Source organism: Saccopteryx leptura, chromosome 10, assembly GCF_036850995.1.
Source record: "Saccopteryx leptura isolate mSacLep1 chromosome 10, mSacLep1_pri_phased_curated, whole genome shotgun sequence".
NCBI classification, from domain to species: domain Eukaryota; kingdom Metazoa; phylum Chordata; class Mammalia; order Chiroptera; family Emballonuridae; genus Saccopteryx; species Saccopteryx leptura.
The window spans coordinates 13,683,577-13,696,567 of NC_089512.1; the positions used below are offsets into that span (position 1 = coordinate 13,683,577).

Genomic DNA, 12,991 nt, shown 5'->3' on the forward strand with positions numbered 1-12,991 from the left:
GACAAGCAGGGTCAGAAATAACCCCACGGTCAGCTCCCGCCGGCCACCCCCCTCTCCCCTGTCCTCCATTCCCAGAAAATCCTGAGCCCTGAGTCAGAGGGAAGAGCCCAAAAGTAAACACGGACCCAGACAACCTGCTATGAAAACCACAGAGCCATTCTGTGGAATTCTCTGATAAATCCGGCACCTAGTGGAGAGTGGAGGTCTGGAAATTCAGGCGCCTTTCCCTGGAACCCGGCAGCCCTCGGGGCTGGTGGACTCAGGGCTGCAGAGGGGGGGTCTTAGTGCAGAGGGGGGGGGAGAAAGGGGCGCTGGGCCTTATCTGGGGGGTACCCAGGTCAGAAGCCGAGGAGGAGGGCCCGGCCTGCTCTCAGGGGCTCCTCAGGCCCAGTGGACACACACTCATCAGGAACAGACAGAGGAAGAGGTGGTGGTGGGGAGGAGGGGTCACAGGGAAAGGGGACAGGGCCATCCAGGTGGCAGATACCCCTCCTTATTCACTTCCTCAAAATAGTCTGGGACACACGAGCGGGCGCACCGCACCACGCTGAGTCACCGAGCCCCCGTCCTCAGATCAGGCTTCGATGAATGAAGCCCTCCCCTCCCGGCAGAAAGGACATGTAACCGATTCCCCAGGATGGAAGAGTGACTTCCACAAGCCCTAAAAATAACTGAACCACTTCATACTCTGAACTTAGCCTCTCCCGCCCGCCCCCACCCTGGCCCACCCCCTGGCCTGCGTGATAAAGGCAGCTGCTGGAGCTGGCAGGGGACAGAGACCCAGAGTCAGGACAGCGAGAAGGCATCTCACGGAACCAGCCGAATAGAACCAGCCCCGAGCAAGAAGCCCGAGAGTCACGACAGGCCCCTGGTCGCACCTGCCACAGACCCGAAGCACCCTACCAGCCAAGCGGGACCATCAGGTGAGTGGCCTGCCCTTTGTCTTTCTGGGACGGGACTGGCTGGCCAGGCGGGAGGCCCCCCTGGACCCTCGGAGGGCTCTCAGGATAGCAGGCAGGAGGGGTGGCAGACAGAGGTGGAGGGGACGTGCATCTGGACGTCGGCGAGGGGAGGGGTCTCTGATAGACAGATTCCATGAGGAAGTTAAGGGAAACTTAGCGTGAGCCCCAGGGGAGCTCTCGGAGTGGCGGCCACAGGCCTGAGGCCTACAGAAGAGACAAGTTCCTGCCAGTCTGAAAAAATGCGGAACGGCATTCAGGAGGCGGCAGCCTGGAGTTCGGCATTTAAAATGCAGGTGTAGCGCTCCCCAGGCTCGGGGCTTCCTCCCGGGGAGGCCCTGTGTCTGGGGGCAAGAGGGAGAGAGGAGAAGCGGGAGGGCGCGTGGGTGGAGGGTGGGAAGCTCTGCCAACTCTGTTGCTAGGACAAGCCCGTGCCCAGCTGTTGTGGGTGAAGGTCCTGACATAGCTGGCCCCAGGAATGTCCCCAGGCCCGGCCTGAGCCCAGCTCCCCACACGTCCTGACCTAGGACTCTGCCCTCAGGCCGTCGTCCTGCCCGGTGGGAAAGCCCTGCGGGAAGGTCTGGGGCCCACAAGGAGGGGAGCTGAGATCTGAGTGTGCCCAGATGGGAAAGCCCTGCGGGAAGGTCTGGGGCCCACAAGGAGGGGAGCTGAGATCTGAGTGTGCCCAGAGGTAGAGCTTGTAGTGGGACTGGGCCAAGGAGAGGCAGGCCGGGAACCGAGGTGGGGTCCCCCTGCAGGGCTGGCCAGCGCGAGGGGGCCAAGCTCTGGGACACTTCTTGGGGCTCAGGCCCTCACCCTAAATGTGGTCCCAGTTCTGAGTTCTGCCCTCCCCTGAACCGCCTTCCCTGCCTTCTAGAGACGTAAGCTCAGGCCGGGCAGGGGCAGGTGTGGGAAAGCCGGGGCTAGGGGAACCTGCTTCAGGCCTTGCTACCGCTTTGTGGAGCCTCCTGGGACAGCGCCTTTCTCCTCCGTGGGCCTCGGTTTCTCCATCTGAACAATGAGGGGGTCAGGCTCAGTGACCTCTGAGGGTCCTTACATCTGACATCCCTGGACTCCGTGATTCTAACCATCTGTGACCATAACAGGGATTCTGGAGATTCCTGGGGGCGGCGGAGGGGTGGAGTTGGTGGCCTTGTACATGCCATCTGCTCAGGCCGCAATGGTGGTGACAGGATGGGGAGGCAGGGACAGGCACGGTCTCAGGCCGCAATGGTGGTGACGGGATGGGGAGGCAGGGACAGGCACGGTCTCAGGCCGCAATGGTGGTGACAGGATGGGGAGGCAGGGACAGGCACGGTCTCAGGCCGCAATGGTGGTGACGGGATGGGGAGGCAGGGACAGGCACGGTCTGCCTTTGGCAGGGGGTCCTCATTAGAACTCAGAGACTGAAGGAACCCCCCCGAGTTTGTGCTGAGACTCAGGTCGAAGGCTTTGCATTCACTGGCCTTGGGATTCTGATGGCCTTGGTGGGCAAGCAGGTCTCTGCTCCCCCCCGTCCGAGGTGGCCATAAGGAGGAAGCCCTGCTCCCTCCTGCGGCCACTGTCCCTACACTCCCCTCAGCCCCAGGCCCCTTTGGCCACTACAGGGTTCCAGGCCCCAGCACTGGTCGTCCTGCAGGCCAGGGGCCTGCCACCAGCTCAGGAGGCAGGGGCAGGGTCCGGGGGCCCAGGGAGGAGGAGAGGAAGCAGGCCGAGGCGCCCTGGTTCCCACCGGCCGAGCCTGCGCCTCCCCAGGGCCCGGGGCTGCCGAGCTGAGACCAGGATCTTGGCTATATTTAGCACTGAGTGTGGAGCAGAGCAGCAGGTCAGGGGCAGCAGGAGGGGGCGCGTGCTTCTCATTCTTTCCCTGCTGGCCTCTGGGAACTGCTAGTACACCTGTCACAGGACAGATAAGATACGGTGGACAGAGACCAGAGAAGGGCTTGGGGGATGGAGGCCATGGAGGGGGCAGGGGTGAGCTGGGGGTAGGAGGCAGTGCCTGGGGGAAACTGACTGACATGAAGGGGGAGAAAGGAGAGGACCACGGGGCCAAAGCTGTGCCCACAGCACACAGTGGGGACCGAGTCTCCGTGAGCAAGGGGCAGGGCTGTCTCTGCAGAGGGTCCTACTGCCACCCTACCTGCAGGTGTCACCCTAGCTCTCCTAGGGGAGCCTGCTGGGTAACAAAGGGACTCCACAGCAGATAAAGCTTCACACTCCCCATCCTCTCATCTCTGGTTTGCCGAGCCCCAAATAGGGTCTAGGAACCCAGACCAGCAAGCACTGCTCGTTACTCATTCACCAAAACCTGACCCCTTCTGGGCCTCAGTGCCCTCATTTTTCATCCTGAGTGGTTGGGCTACCAGACCCCAGCTCAGACCTCCGAGCCCTGGGCTATAGCACAGAAACCCTACCTGGGGTTCAGGATCTGGCTCCGTCTAACCATGAGATACCCGGTGAGCCTCTACTGCTTCCACTACAGCTACAGCATGGGCTATGGACCCCTGCTCCGCCTCGCTGGGCCGGGGAAAGGTTGGAGAGTGAGTTGAGAGCCTGGGTAGAGGTTGGGCAAGATGCCCAGTGAAAGTGGCAAGCACGCCCTCTAGTGTCATGAAAGGGAATTCCTTCTCCCTGGGAAATCGTCACCAGTTTAGGAAACTGCCTTTCCCTGGCTGAGACCCCGAAAGTCAGGACTCCCTCAGACTACTTACCTGGGACTCCGCCAGGGAAAAGCGACTATGGAAAAGGAAAGCGAGGAGGGGGCATGTCTAGTGGGCCTGCTGGAGGTCTGAGCATCCCTTGTGGGGCCGAAGGCCGGAGCTTCATGGGCCCAGCAGTGCTCGGCTTGCTCAGGTGATTCTAGGAAAGCTAGGACCCACCTTGGTGGATGGCTCCCTAGGCCTTACATTTCAGATCTGTCACCCACTAAGCAAGCAGGTGGCAGAGCGAGACCCAAGTGAAGTCTGGAGAGAGCATGTCACCACAGTCCTGCTCTGCCCCTGGGCTCTGCTCTCTCTTCTTTCCCCCAGCAGCCAGCCCCCCTCCCACCTGAGGCCCCAGACCGTCTTCATCTCTGCCTTTCTCTTCAGAAGGATGTCCGACGCCCAGACGCAGGCGGCTCCCACACCAGCCATCCCGGTGGCGACGGCAGAGGACCTGCCGCTCCCTCCCCCGCCGGTCCTGGACGATCTGCTGCTGCCTCCGCCCAAGGAGTCCTTCTCCAAGTTCCACCAGCAGCGGCAAGCCAACGAGCTGCGCCGCCTCTACAGACACATCCACCCGGAGCTCCGCAAGAACCTGGCCGAGGCCGTGGCTGAAGACCTGGCCGAGGTCCTGGGCTCCGAGGAGCCCACCGAGGGGGACGTCCAGTGCATGCGCTGGATCTTTGAGAACTGGAGGCTGGACGCCATCGGGAACCACGAGAAGGCAGCCGCGAAGGAGCCCGTGCCCAGCGGTGACGTGCAGGCCACGTCCCGCAAGTTTGAGGACGGCTTCTTCGCCCACAGCGTAGACCAGGAGCCGGCCGGACCTCGGCCATCCGGAGGGGACGTCCGTGCCGCCCGCCGACTCTTCGAGACGAAGCCGCTGGATGAGCTGACGGGTCAGGACGAGGCGCCGGAGGCTACAGCGAGGGAGCCCGCAGCCGGCGGAGACGTCCAGGGAACCAGGATGCTCTTTGAGACCCGGCCGCTGGACCGCCTGGGCTCCCGCCCTTCCGTCCAGGAGCAGAGCGCCCTGCAGCTGCACTCCGAGATCCAGGAGCTGAAGGGTGACGTGAAGAAGACGGTAAAGCTATTCCAGACGGAGCCGCTGTGCGCGATCCGGGACGCAGAGGGCGCCATCCACGAGGTCACGGCCGCGTGCCGGGAGGAGATCCAGAGCAACGCAGTGAGGTCCGCTCGTTGGCTCTTTGAGACCCAACCTCTGGACGCCATCAACCGGGACCCCAGCCAGGTGCGGGTGATCCGGGGGATCTCCCTGGAGGAAGGGTCCCGGCCTGATGTCAACGCAACTCGCTGGATCTTTGAGACGCAGCCCCTGGATGCCATTCGGGAGATCCTAGTGGATGAGAAGGACTTCCAGCCATCCCCAGACCTGCTCCCTCCTGGTCCAGATGTTCAGCAGCAGCGGCATCTGTTTGAGACCCAAGCACTAGACACTCTAAAAGGGGGAGAGGAGGTGGGGGCAGAAGCCCCACGCAAAGAGGAAGTGGTCCCTGGTGATGTCCGCTCCACCTTGTGGCTGTTTGAGATGAAGCCCCTGGACACTTCCAGAGACAAGATCCAAGTGGGTCATCTGCAGCGGGTGGGTCCCCGGGAGGGTGAGGGGCTTCTGAGTGAGCATCTACCCAGGGATGGCTCCTCAGCACCGCCCCTCTCTCCAAGTGCCCCCCAGAAGGACAGGGTGAAGGGAGATGTAAAGACTTTTAAGAACCTTTTTGAGACTCTTCCCCTGGACAGCATTGGGCAGGGCGAGCCTTCTACCTCCAGGAATGTGTGCAAAGTAGAAGGAATTGATTCTGCTGGGCAGTCCCAGGACACAGGGTCCCCGGTGTATGCCATGCAGGATGGCAAAGGCCACCTCCATGCCCTGACCTCTGTCAGCAGAGAGCAAGTAGTTGGAGGTGACGTGCAGGGCTACAGGTGGATGTTTGAGACACAGCCCCTAGACCAACTGGGTCGAAGCCCCAGTACCGTTGACGTGGTGCGGGGCATCACCCGGCAGGAGGTGGTGGCTGGAGACGTGGGCACTGCCCGGTGGCTCTTCGAGACCCAGCCCCTGGAAGTGATCCACCAGCGGGAGCGACAGGAACGACAGGAAGAAGAAGGAAGGAGTCAGGCAGGGTCCCAGCCTGAGGCACTCCCCAAGGGAGACGTGCAGACCATCCGCTGGTTGTTTGAAACATGCCCAATGAGTGAGTTGGCGGAGAAGCAGGGGTCAGAGGTCACAGATCCCACAACTAAGGCCGAGGCACGATCCTGCACCTGGATGTTTGTGCCCCAACCCCTGGATGGGTCAGCAGGCTCCAGGGAGCAACATCTGCAGGTTAGCCAGGTCCAGGCTGGAGAAAGACAGACCAACAGACACGTCTTTGAGACTGAGCCTCTGCAGGCGTCGGGCCGTCCCTGTGGAAGGGGGCCCATGAGGTACTGCAGCCGAGTGGAGATTCCTTCTGGGCAGGTGTCCCGTCAGAAGGAGGTTTTCCAGGCCCTGGAGGCAGGCAAAAGGGAAGACCAGGGATCAAGGGCAATCCCTGAGCCCATCCCTGCGGGCTCTGTGCACAAGTTCACCTGGCTCTTTGAGAACTGCCCCATGGGCTCCCTGGCAGCTGAGAGCATCCGAGGGGGCGACCTCCAGGAAGAGCAGCTCACGGACCTGTCAGACGGGGTACTGGAGAGACAGGAGACCGCAGCCGAGGGGACCCTGCGGACTCTGCACGCCACACCGGGCATCCTGCACCATGGCGGCATCCTCATGGAGGCCCGAGGGCCAGGGGAACTCTGCCTTGCCAAGTACGTGCTCCCGGGCCCAGGGCAGGGGGGCCCCCATGTACGGAAGGAGGAGCTGGTGTCTGGCGAGCTCCCCAGGATTGTCCGCCAAGTGCTGCAGCGGCCGGACGTGGACCAGCAGGGGCTGCTGGTTCAGGAGGACCCAGCGGGCCAGCTCCGGCTCAAACCGCTGAGGCTTCCAGTCCCAGGCCGCAGCAAGAATATCGAAGATCTGGACATGGAGTTACAGCAGTTGCTAGCTTGTGGCTTGGGTACCTCCGTGGCGAGGACTGGGCTGGTGATGCAGGAGACAGAGCAGGGCCTGGTCTCACTGACCGCCTACTCCCTGCAGCCCTGGCTAACCAGCAGGGCCCCCGAGAGGACCAGTGTGCAGCTGCTGGCCAGCTGCATAGACAAAGGAGACCTGAGCGGCCTGCACAGCCTGCGGTGGGAGCCACCGGCTGACCCAAGTCCGGTGCCAGCCAGCGAGGGGGCCCAGAGGCTGCCCCCGAGCGAGAGCATCATTCACATTCCCCCACTGGACCCCAGTGTGGGGACGGGGCATCTGAGAGGCCCCAGGGCCACTCCCTGCCCCCCACAGACCATTGGAAAGGCAGCCCCTCTGGCTGGCAAAGAAAAGCAAGAAGAAGACAGTTGCACAGGTCAGAAAGGGATGGAAGCTTTGGGAAAGCCAGAAAAAATGACAACACCCGCAGCGTCCAGGGCTCCAGACCTCCAGGCCGCCATGCAGAGTCTGCGGTTGGCCACAGCTGAGGCCCAGAGTCTGCGCCAGCAAGTTCTGAACAAGCACAAGCAGGGCCTCGCTCCCGGCGCCCCCTCCACACCCTTCCAGGACGGTCTTCAGCCAGCACCGGCCACAGCCGCTGGGACTGCTCAAAGCAACACCAAGCCTGTGGCTGGGGGTGACCCCAGGATCCCAGCAGCCCCCAGAAAGGTCAGTGGGGAACAGAAAGTACTGCTTGGAGGGCTGCCTGGGGGGTGGGTGACTATTCAGGACGAAATCTACACTGCTCACCCCCTGAGGACCCGTGACCTACCTGGGGGTATTCAGAGCCCTGAGGAGGAACGCCCACCGCAGCGCAGGGGGTCGGCCCTCTCGGCCCAGGCTCCCAGCCCACTCCAAGAATGCCCAGGCCAGAGTCCTGGGACAGGGTGGGAGGAGCCTGGAGGCTGCACACAGAAGGCCCAGGGGCCTCCAGAGACAGCTGGAGTCGGCCCAGGGGGCCGCCAAACGGCAGAGACCACCCTGAAGGCTGACTCTTTAGCCCAGCACACTCCGGCCTCCAGGCCTCAGGCTGCAGGTGCCCGCCCGCACTCCCATAATGCCTCTATTCCTCCTCCTCCTCCTCTCCCAGCTGCTGTGACAGGACCTGGCTCCCCAGCCCTAGCCCACCGGGATGAGGACTCCAGCCAGCAGGCCTCCACTCCCCTGCAAGACCCCCTTCTCCACTCCCACAGCAGCCCTGCTGGCCAGAGAAGCCCTGGGGAGTTGCAGACAAAGCCCTCGACACTAGAGCACACCGTGCCCCCAAGGAAGAAGCCCCAGCTGCCCCCCAAACCTGCACACCTAAGCCAGATCCCCCCTCCTCAGAGGCTGCCCAGACTCTCAGCTCTGTCTCCAAGGTCTTCCCAAGGAGAATGCAAACAAGGTGAGACAGAAGCAGCCAGGCCTCAGCAGGCCAAGGTCTCCACCTCTACAGACCAGAGACTTGTACCTCTGGCTGGATGTTCCAGTGGTCAGAGCCAGCCCAGCCACCAACATGGCCCCCGCAGCATGGTCCCTACACCAACCAGGAGTCGGGCTGCGGACAGCCACGCCCAGACCCCTGAGACCCCCAAGCTTTCAGCTCTTGGCAGTGACCCCACCTCACCCCAGCAGGAGCCCAGCACCCCAGGAGAGAAGCCGATGGAAGGTTCTCAGCAAGGGGCCCCTGAGAGCCCTGAGACTCTGCAGGGAAGCCAGCAAGAGCTCCAGGGCCTCCTGAGCCAGGTGCAAGCCCTGGAGGAGGAGGCCGCGAGCAGTGTGGACGTGCAGGCGCTGCGGAGACTCTTTGAGGCTGTGCCCCAGCTGGGAGGGGCCCTCCACGCTCCTGCTGCTCGCCGTAAACCCGAGGCCTCAGTGGAGCGGGCCTTCGGGGAGCTGACGAGGGTCAGCACAGAGGTTGCCCGGCTGAAAGAACAGACCCTGGCCAGGCTGCTAGACATCGAGGAAGCTGTGCACAAGGCCCTCAGCTCCATGTCTAGCCTCCAGCCTAAGGCTAACACCAGGGACCATTCCCAAGGGCCTCCAAAGGACCACAGTGTCTACAAGGTCAATGTCATGGAAAGCAATAGAGCCAGGCCCAACTGCTCAGGCCAGGAGGTCAGGGGTCAAACGACAGTCAAGAGCCAGACTGAGGTTACATGCCTTACTGAGATCCAGAGTCAAGCCAAGGTCAGAAATTACACAGAGGCCGGATCTTCCCCAACCTTCATCTCCATTACATCAGCCACGAGGAGGCTTCCAGGGGCTCCCAGCCCCAGGGACAGTCCGGATGTCTCAGTGAAAGCCTCAGACCTGGCCCAGGATGTGAGCCAGGCCCTGCTCCGTCAGAAACGTGTCCAAGACAAGGCTGGGGAAAAGGAGGTCACCCCATGCTCTGGACAGCCCAAGCCTGCCCCTGCCTCAGCCAACCCCCTGCCCAGCGGGTGGCAGAAGAGTGTCCTGGACCTACAGGCTGGGCCTGGTGGCTCCCAGCACGACGGAGCCATGAGAACTGTGACCGAGCAGTACGAGGAGGTGGACCAGCATGGGGACTCAGTCCACTCGTTCTCCACCACGGTCCCGGAGCAGGCAGGGCTGCCCGGGGGCCCAGGTCCCCACCTCGGGCTCCAAGCCTCCCCCTTGTTACGGCCATTCCTGCACAGCCCGGCCGGGCTCAACGGGAGCCCGGTGGCAGCTGGAAGGGTGCCAGTGTCCTGCGACCACTCCCACCCCGCAGCCCAGTGAACTTCTCCACCTCCCACCAACAGGCCCTGTGCTGGCAAAGGAAGAGGAAAGATCGTGAACGCCCACCTGGTGGCCCGGACACCGGAGAAGGATGGGAACTCGCAGCTATTGTGGGAGTGTAATAGGTACAGACGCATCTGCTTCTCCAGCAGGACTGACCCACACGCTGACATGCATGAGCCTGCGTGCCACTGCTCAAGACGGAGCTCCCCGGGTGACCCACCACCTTTAGCCTTTATTTCTTTTTTATTATGGGTCAAAATGTTCTCAACCATCGGCTCCTTAGTTTCTGGAGAGGACAGGGCCAACTAGACACTGGATTGGGATCAGGCTGAGGTCCCCAGAAAGGCTCTGCTGAAGTCCCTTCGTCACCATCTCCATGGATCAGAGGGTCATCCTGGTAGCCCAAAGGTCACACAGACAAGGCTGGCAATCAGTAGTGTCCCTAGAAGCCAAAGGTACTGCCTCTCTGCCCCCACTGCCCCTCACTCTGCACCCAAATGGGAGGGAAACAGTCTGAATAAACCCAACTTTTATTCTCGTCTTTTTGTGTCTGACTACATGTGCATCTGGGTCCCTAAAGTGGGAGAAAACAGCTCTAACTTCCAGGGACCCCGTTTTCCTGGTAACAGCGGTGTGGGAGGCTTGGAAAAGCCACTCTTTCTACTGTCTTGGCTGGGACCCAGGAAGTTCTGCCCACGCCCCTGCTCTCCTTATCCCTCTCGCCCACACATATACACTGCTGTCCCTTTACCTCTGGCCTCCCCTCCTGGTGGTTCTTGGACATCATCCTGAAGTGGCATCTGACCAGAATCCTCCTCCCTAGTAGGACAGTAGCCTGCAGGCCCCGGAATATCTCTTCTCACCTCCAGGTGGAGTCCCTGTCTCATTCATCCCAGTATCTCGAGTGCTTATCACAAGTGCCTAGAAGGCACTGCATAAACGTCAAATAAATGAACGCACAGATGAATGAACTGATTAAGTGAACTCTCAGATTCATCCAATTAACATTTATTGAGTACCTATTTCGTGACAGGTTTTGTTAAGGGCATTAAGAACAAGGCAGGATTTATCCTCATGGAACTTAGGTTTAAAGAGGGAAGCCAATGTGTTATAAGCAGATAAGATTGTTTTAGAGGGGAGCGATACTGTGAAGGAAAGAAAAAATAAGGTCAGTCCAGGAGAAGAGGGACTGCAGTTACTACTAGCCTGGGTGGTGGGAGAAGGCCTCTCTTCAGAAGTGACCTGAGATGACAGAGGAGCCTGTCCTAATGGCTGGAGGCAGCGGCGTACGGGGAGGAGTGGGGAGAGGTGTGTGGATGGGTGGTGAGCACGTGGGCGGCAGCGTGCACCAAAGATAGCAGCGGCTCCTGGGTGAGGCCTCGCCGGGTGCCCAGCACACCTGCTGCCACACCTGCAGCGGACGCCTGGGCCCCTCCTCTCCTCCTGCGGAGGGAGAGGCGTGGAGCTGGATGCCCCGCCCGCCGGCCGAAGGCGGAGCGCGCCCCGCCCGGGCCCCGCCCCGGGCCCTGGAACCGCGTGGAGGCGGGGACTGCGCTCCCACCGCTGTCGCCAAGGAGACAATGACGTAACCCAGGCCGCTGGGTTCGGAATGTTCGGGCGGCGGCGACCGTTGCCGGGAAACGCCAGCAGGCGCGCAGCCTGGGGCCGGCTCGGCTCGGCAGTGTGCCGAGGCCAGTACGCGCTGTCCTGGCCGGGCCTGGCTCAGAGCCTCTCTCCGCGATTCCAGAAGGATGCCGGGTTCCGGTCCTCACCCCTGTCGCGGCTCCACCCGGGGCAGACGTGCTGGCCAGGCGCCTCCTCCCTTCTCCTTACTCTCTGTCTCGGCCTATGTCCCGAGTTCGTCCACCAACCCCTATCTTCACTGCCATCATCCTGTCTCAGTCCACCACTCATCCCCTCTTTCTCTGACCACTACCATAACCGCCTAAGTGGTCTTGCCTTCCTTTTTCCTGCCTGTCCTTACAGTCGTCTGTCATCCACCTGGCAGCCAAAGCTCTTACCAAGAGCTTACCAAACCAAGTCACTCCTGTCTACTACCCTCCACTGGCTTCCCAACTCACTCAGACTGAAATCTGACTCTTCACAGCGTCCTGGAGGGGCAGAATGACTTGCCTCTCTGCCTTTTTCTATCTTCATTGCCCCAACTCTCCTCCTTACCCACACCCCCCTAGTTACACTAGCCCTTTTGACCCCCACAGAAAAATAAATTTATTTTTACCTCAGGACCTTTGCATGTGCTGTACCATCTACCTTGAAGTCTCTTCTCTCAGATCTTTAGTGACTGGGCTCCTTCTCTCTCAAATTCCATCAATCTCCCCTGAAAGGCTTTTCCTGATCCATATTTCCCCTCCCCCCCCCCCGTCTCCCTCATCTCCCCATCTAAGGGGACCTTCCTCAAAATTATGCTGTTTTATGTTTTCCTGAGGACCTATCACAATGTAAAATTATCGTGCTCGTGTATTTGCTTATTGTCAGTGTTCTACATACTATTCCTGAATAGCAGACCACTTCAAATCTAGTAGTTTGAACAACAACCATTTCATAATGCTCATGAATTCTGTAGGTCAGGAATTTGGACCGAACACAGTGGGGATGGCTTATCTCCATGCCATGATGTGTGTGGGACCACAGCTGGGAAGTGTCAAAGGCTGAAGGTGATTAGACAGCTAGGGTCTGGCAACATCTGAAGATTCACTCACTCACATGTCTGGCACTTGATACCGGCTGTTGGCTGGGACCTCATCTGGCTGGGGCCTCCACTGGGACATCAGCCAGAACACACATGGATGGCTTCTCCACGTGACTTCGGCCACCTCACAGCATGGTAGTCTCAGGACTTCCTACGTTTTGTCTAGTCTCCAGAGGCATGTGTCCCAGCCAACCAGGCAGAAACTGTATTGCCTTTTATGACTTAGCCTCAGAAGTCGCACAAAATCCCTTCTGCAACATTCTGTTGGTTACAAGTGAGTCACCAGTCTGCTTGGACTGAATGGAAAGGGTATCAGACACCACCTTTCAATAAGGAAGAGGCAAAGCTCTAGAGGACATGTGGCCGTCTTTAGAAAGTGCCACCTCCTCAGTCAAGTCTCCCCCCTCTGGAATATCGTCTCCACGCAAGCCACTTCTCATTTGTTTATTGTTCTATCCCCAGTGCCTGGAATGGTGCAAAAGTACATAGTAGGTGATCAATTCGTGGTTTAAAATGAATAAAGTTTTGTCTTTCAGTCCTTTGTGCCCAGCCAGCTCTTCTCCCTGTAAGTGTATTTCCCGCTCTAACCCTTGAGTTTGGCCTGGTCTGCTCTGGAGGGAGCCGGGCGTTTGCACTAGAAGGTAGGAGTCAAGTATGGTTTTTGTTTTGTTCTGTTTTATTTCTGGTTGGGGAGTGGACAGGGGCTGGGGGGGAGGCGGAGTTATTGGGGATTGAGAAATGTGTAGCCAAACGAAGAGTTCTGGAACAGTGTTCTACTCTAAGAGGTGTTGAAAACCCAGCCTGTTTTTTCTCATTCTGA

The 12,991-nt window shown here is 60.1% G+C and overlaps 1 protein-coding gene across 3 annotated transcripts; it reads left to right on the forward strand.

Moving 5' to 3' along the window:
- Nucleotides 1–787: 787 nt before the first annotated feature.
- XIRP1 (xin actin binding repeat containing 1) lies at nucleotides 788–10,002 on the forward strand. 3 transcript variants are annotated; one of them, XM_066350830.1, is made up of 3 exons: nucleotides 788–923; nucleotides 4,049–7,403; nucleotides 7,825–7,951. In XM_066350830.1, the coding sequence occupies exons 2-3, from the start codon at nucleotides 4,053–4,055 to the stop codon at nucleotides 7,831–7,833; spliced, it is 3,360 nt and encodes a 1,119-aa protein (XP_066206927.1). In that variant the 5' UTR covers nucleotides 788–923; nucleotides 4,049–4,052; the 3' UTR covers nucleotides 7,834–7,951. The 3 variants fall into 3 exon arrangements, with proteins under 3 accessions (XP_066206927.1, XP_066206925.1, XP_066206926.1); XM_066350828.1 differs by having other exon boundaries at nucleotides 4,049–10,002; XM_066350829.1 differs by having other exon boundaries at nucleotides 4,052–10,002.
- Nucleotides 10,003–12,991: the final 2,989 nt, after the last annotated feature.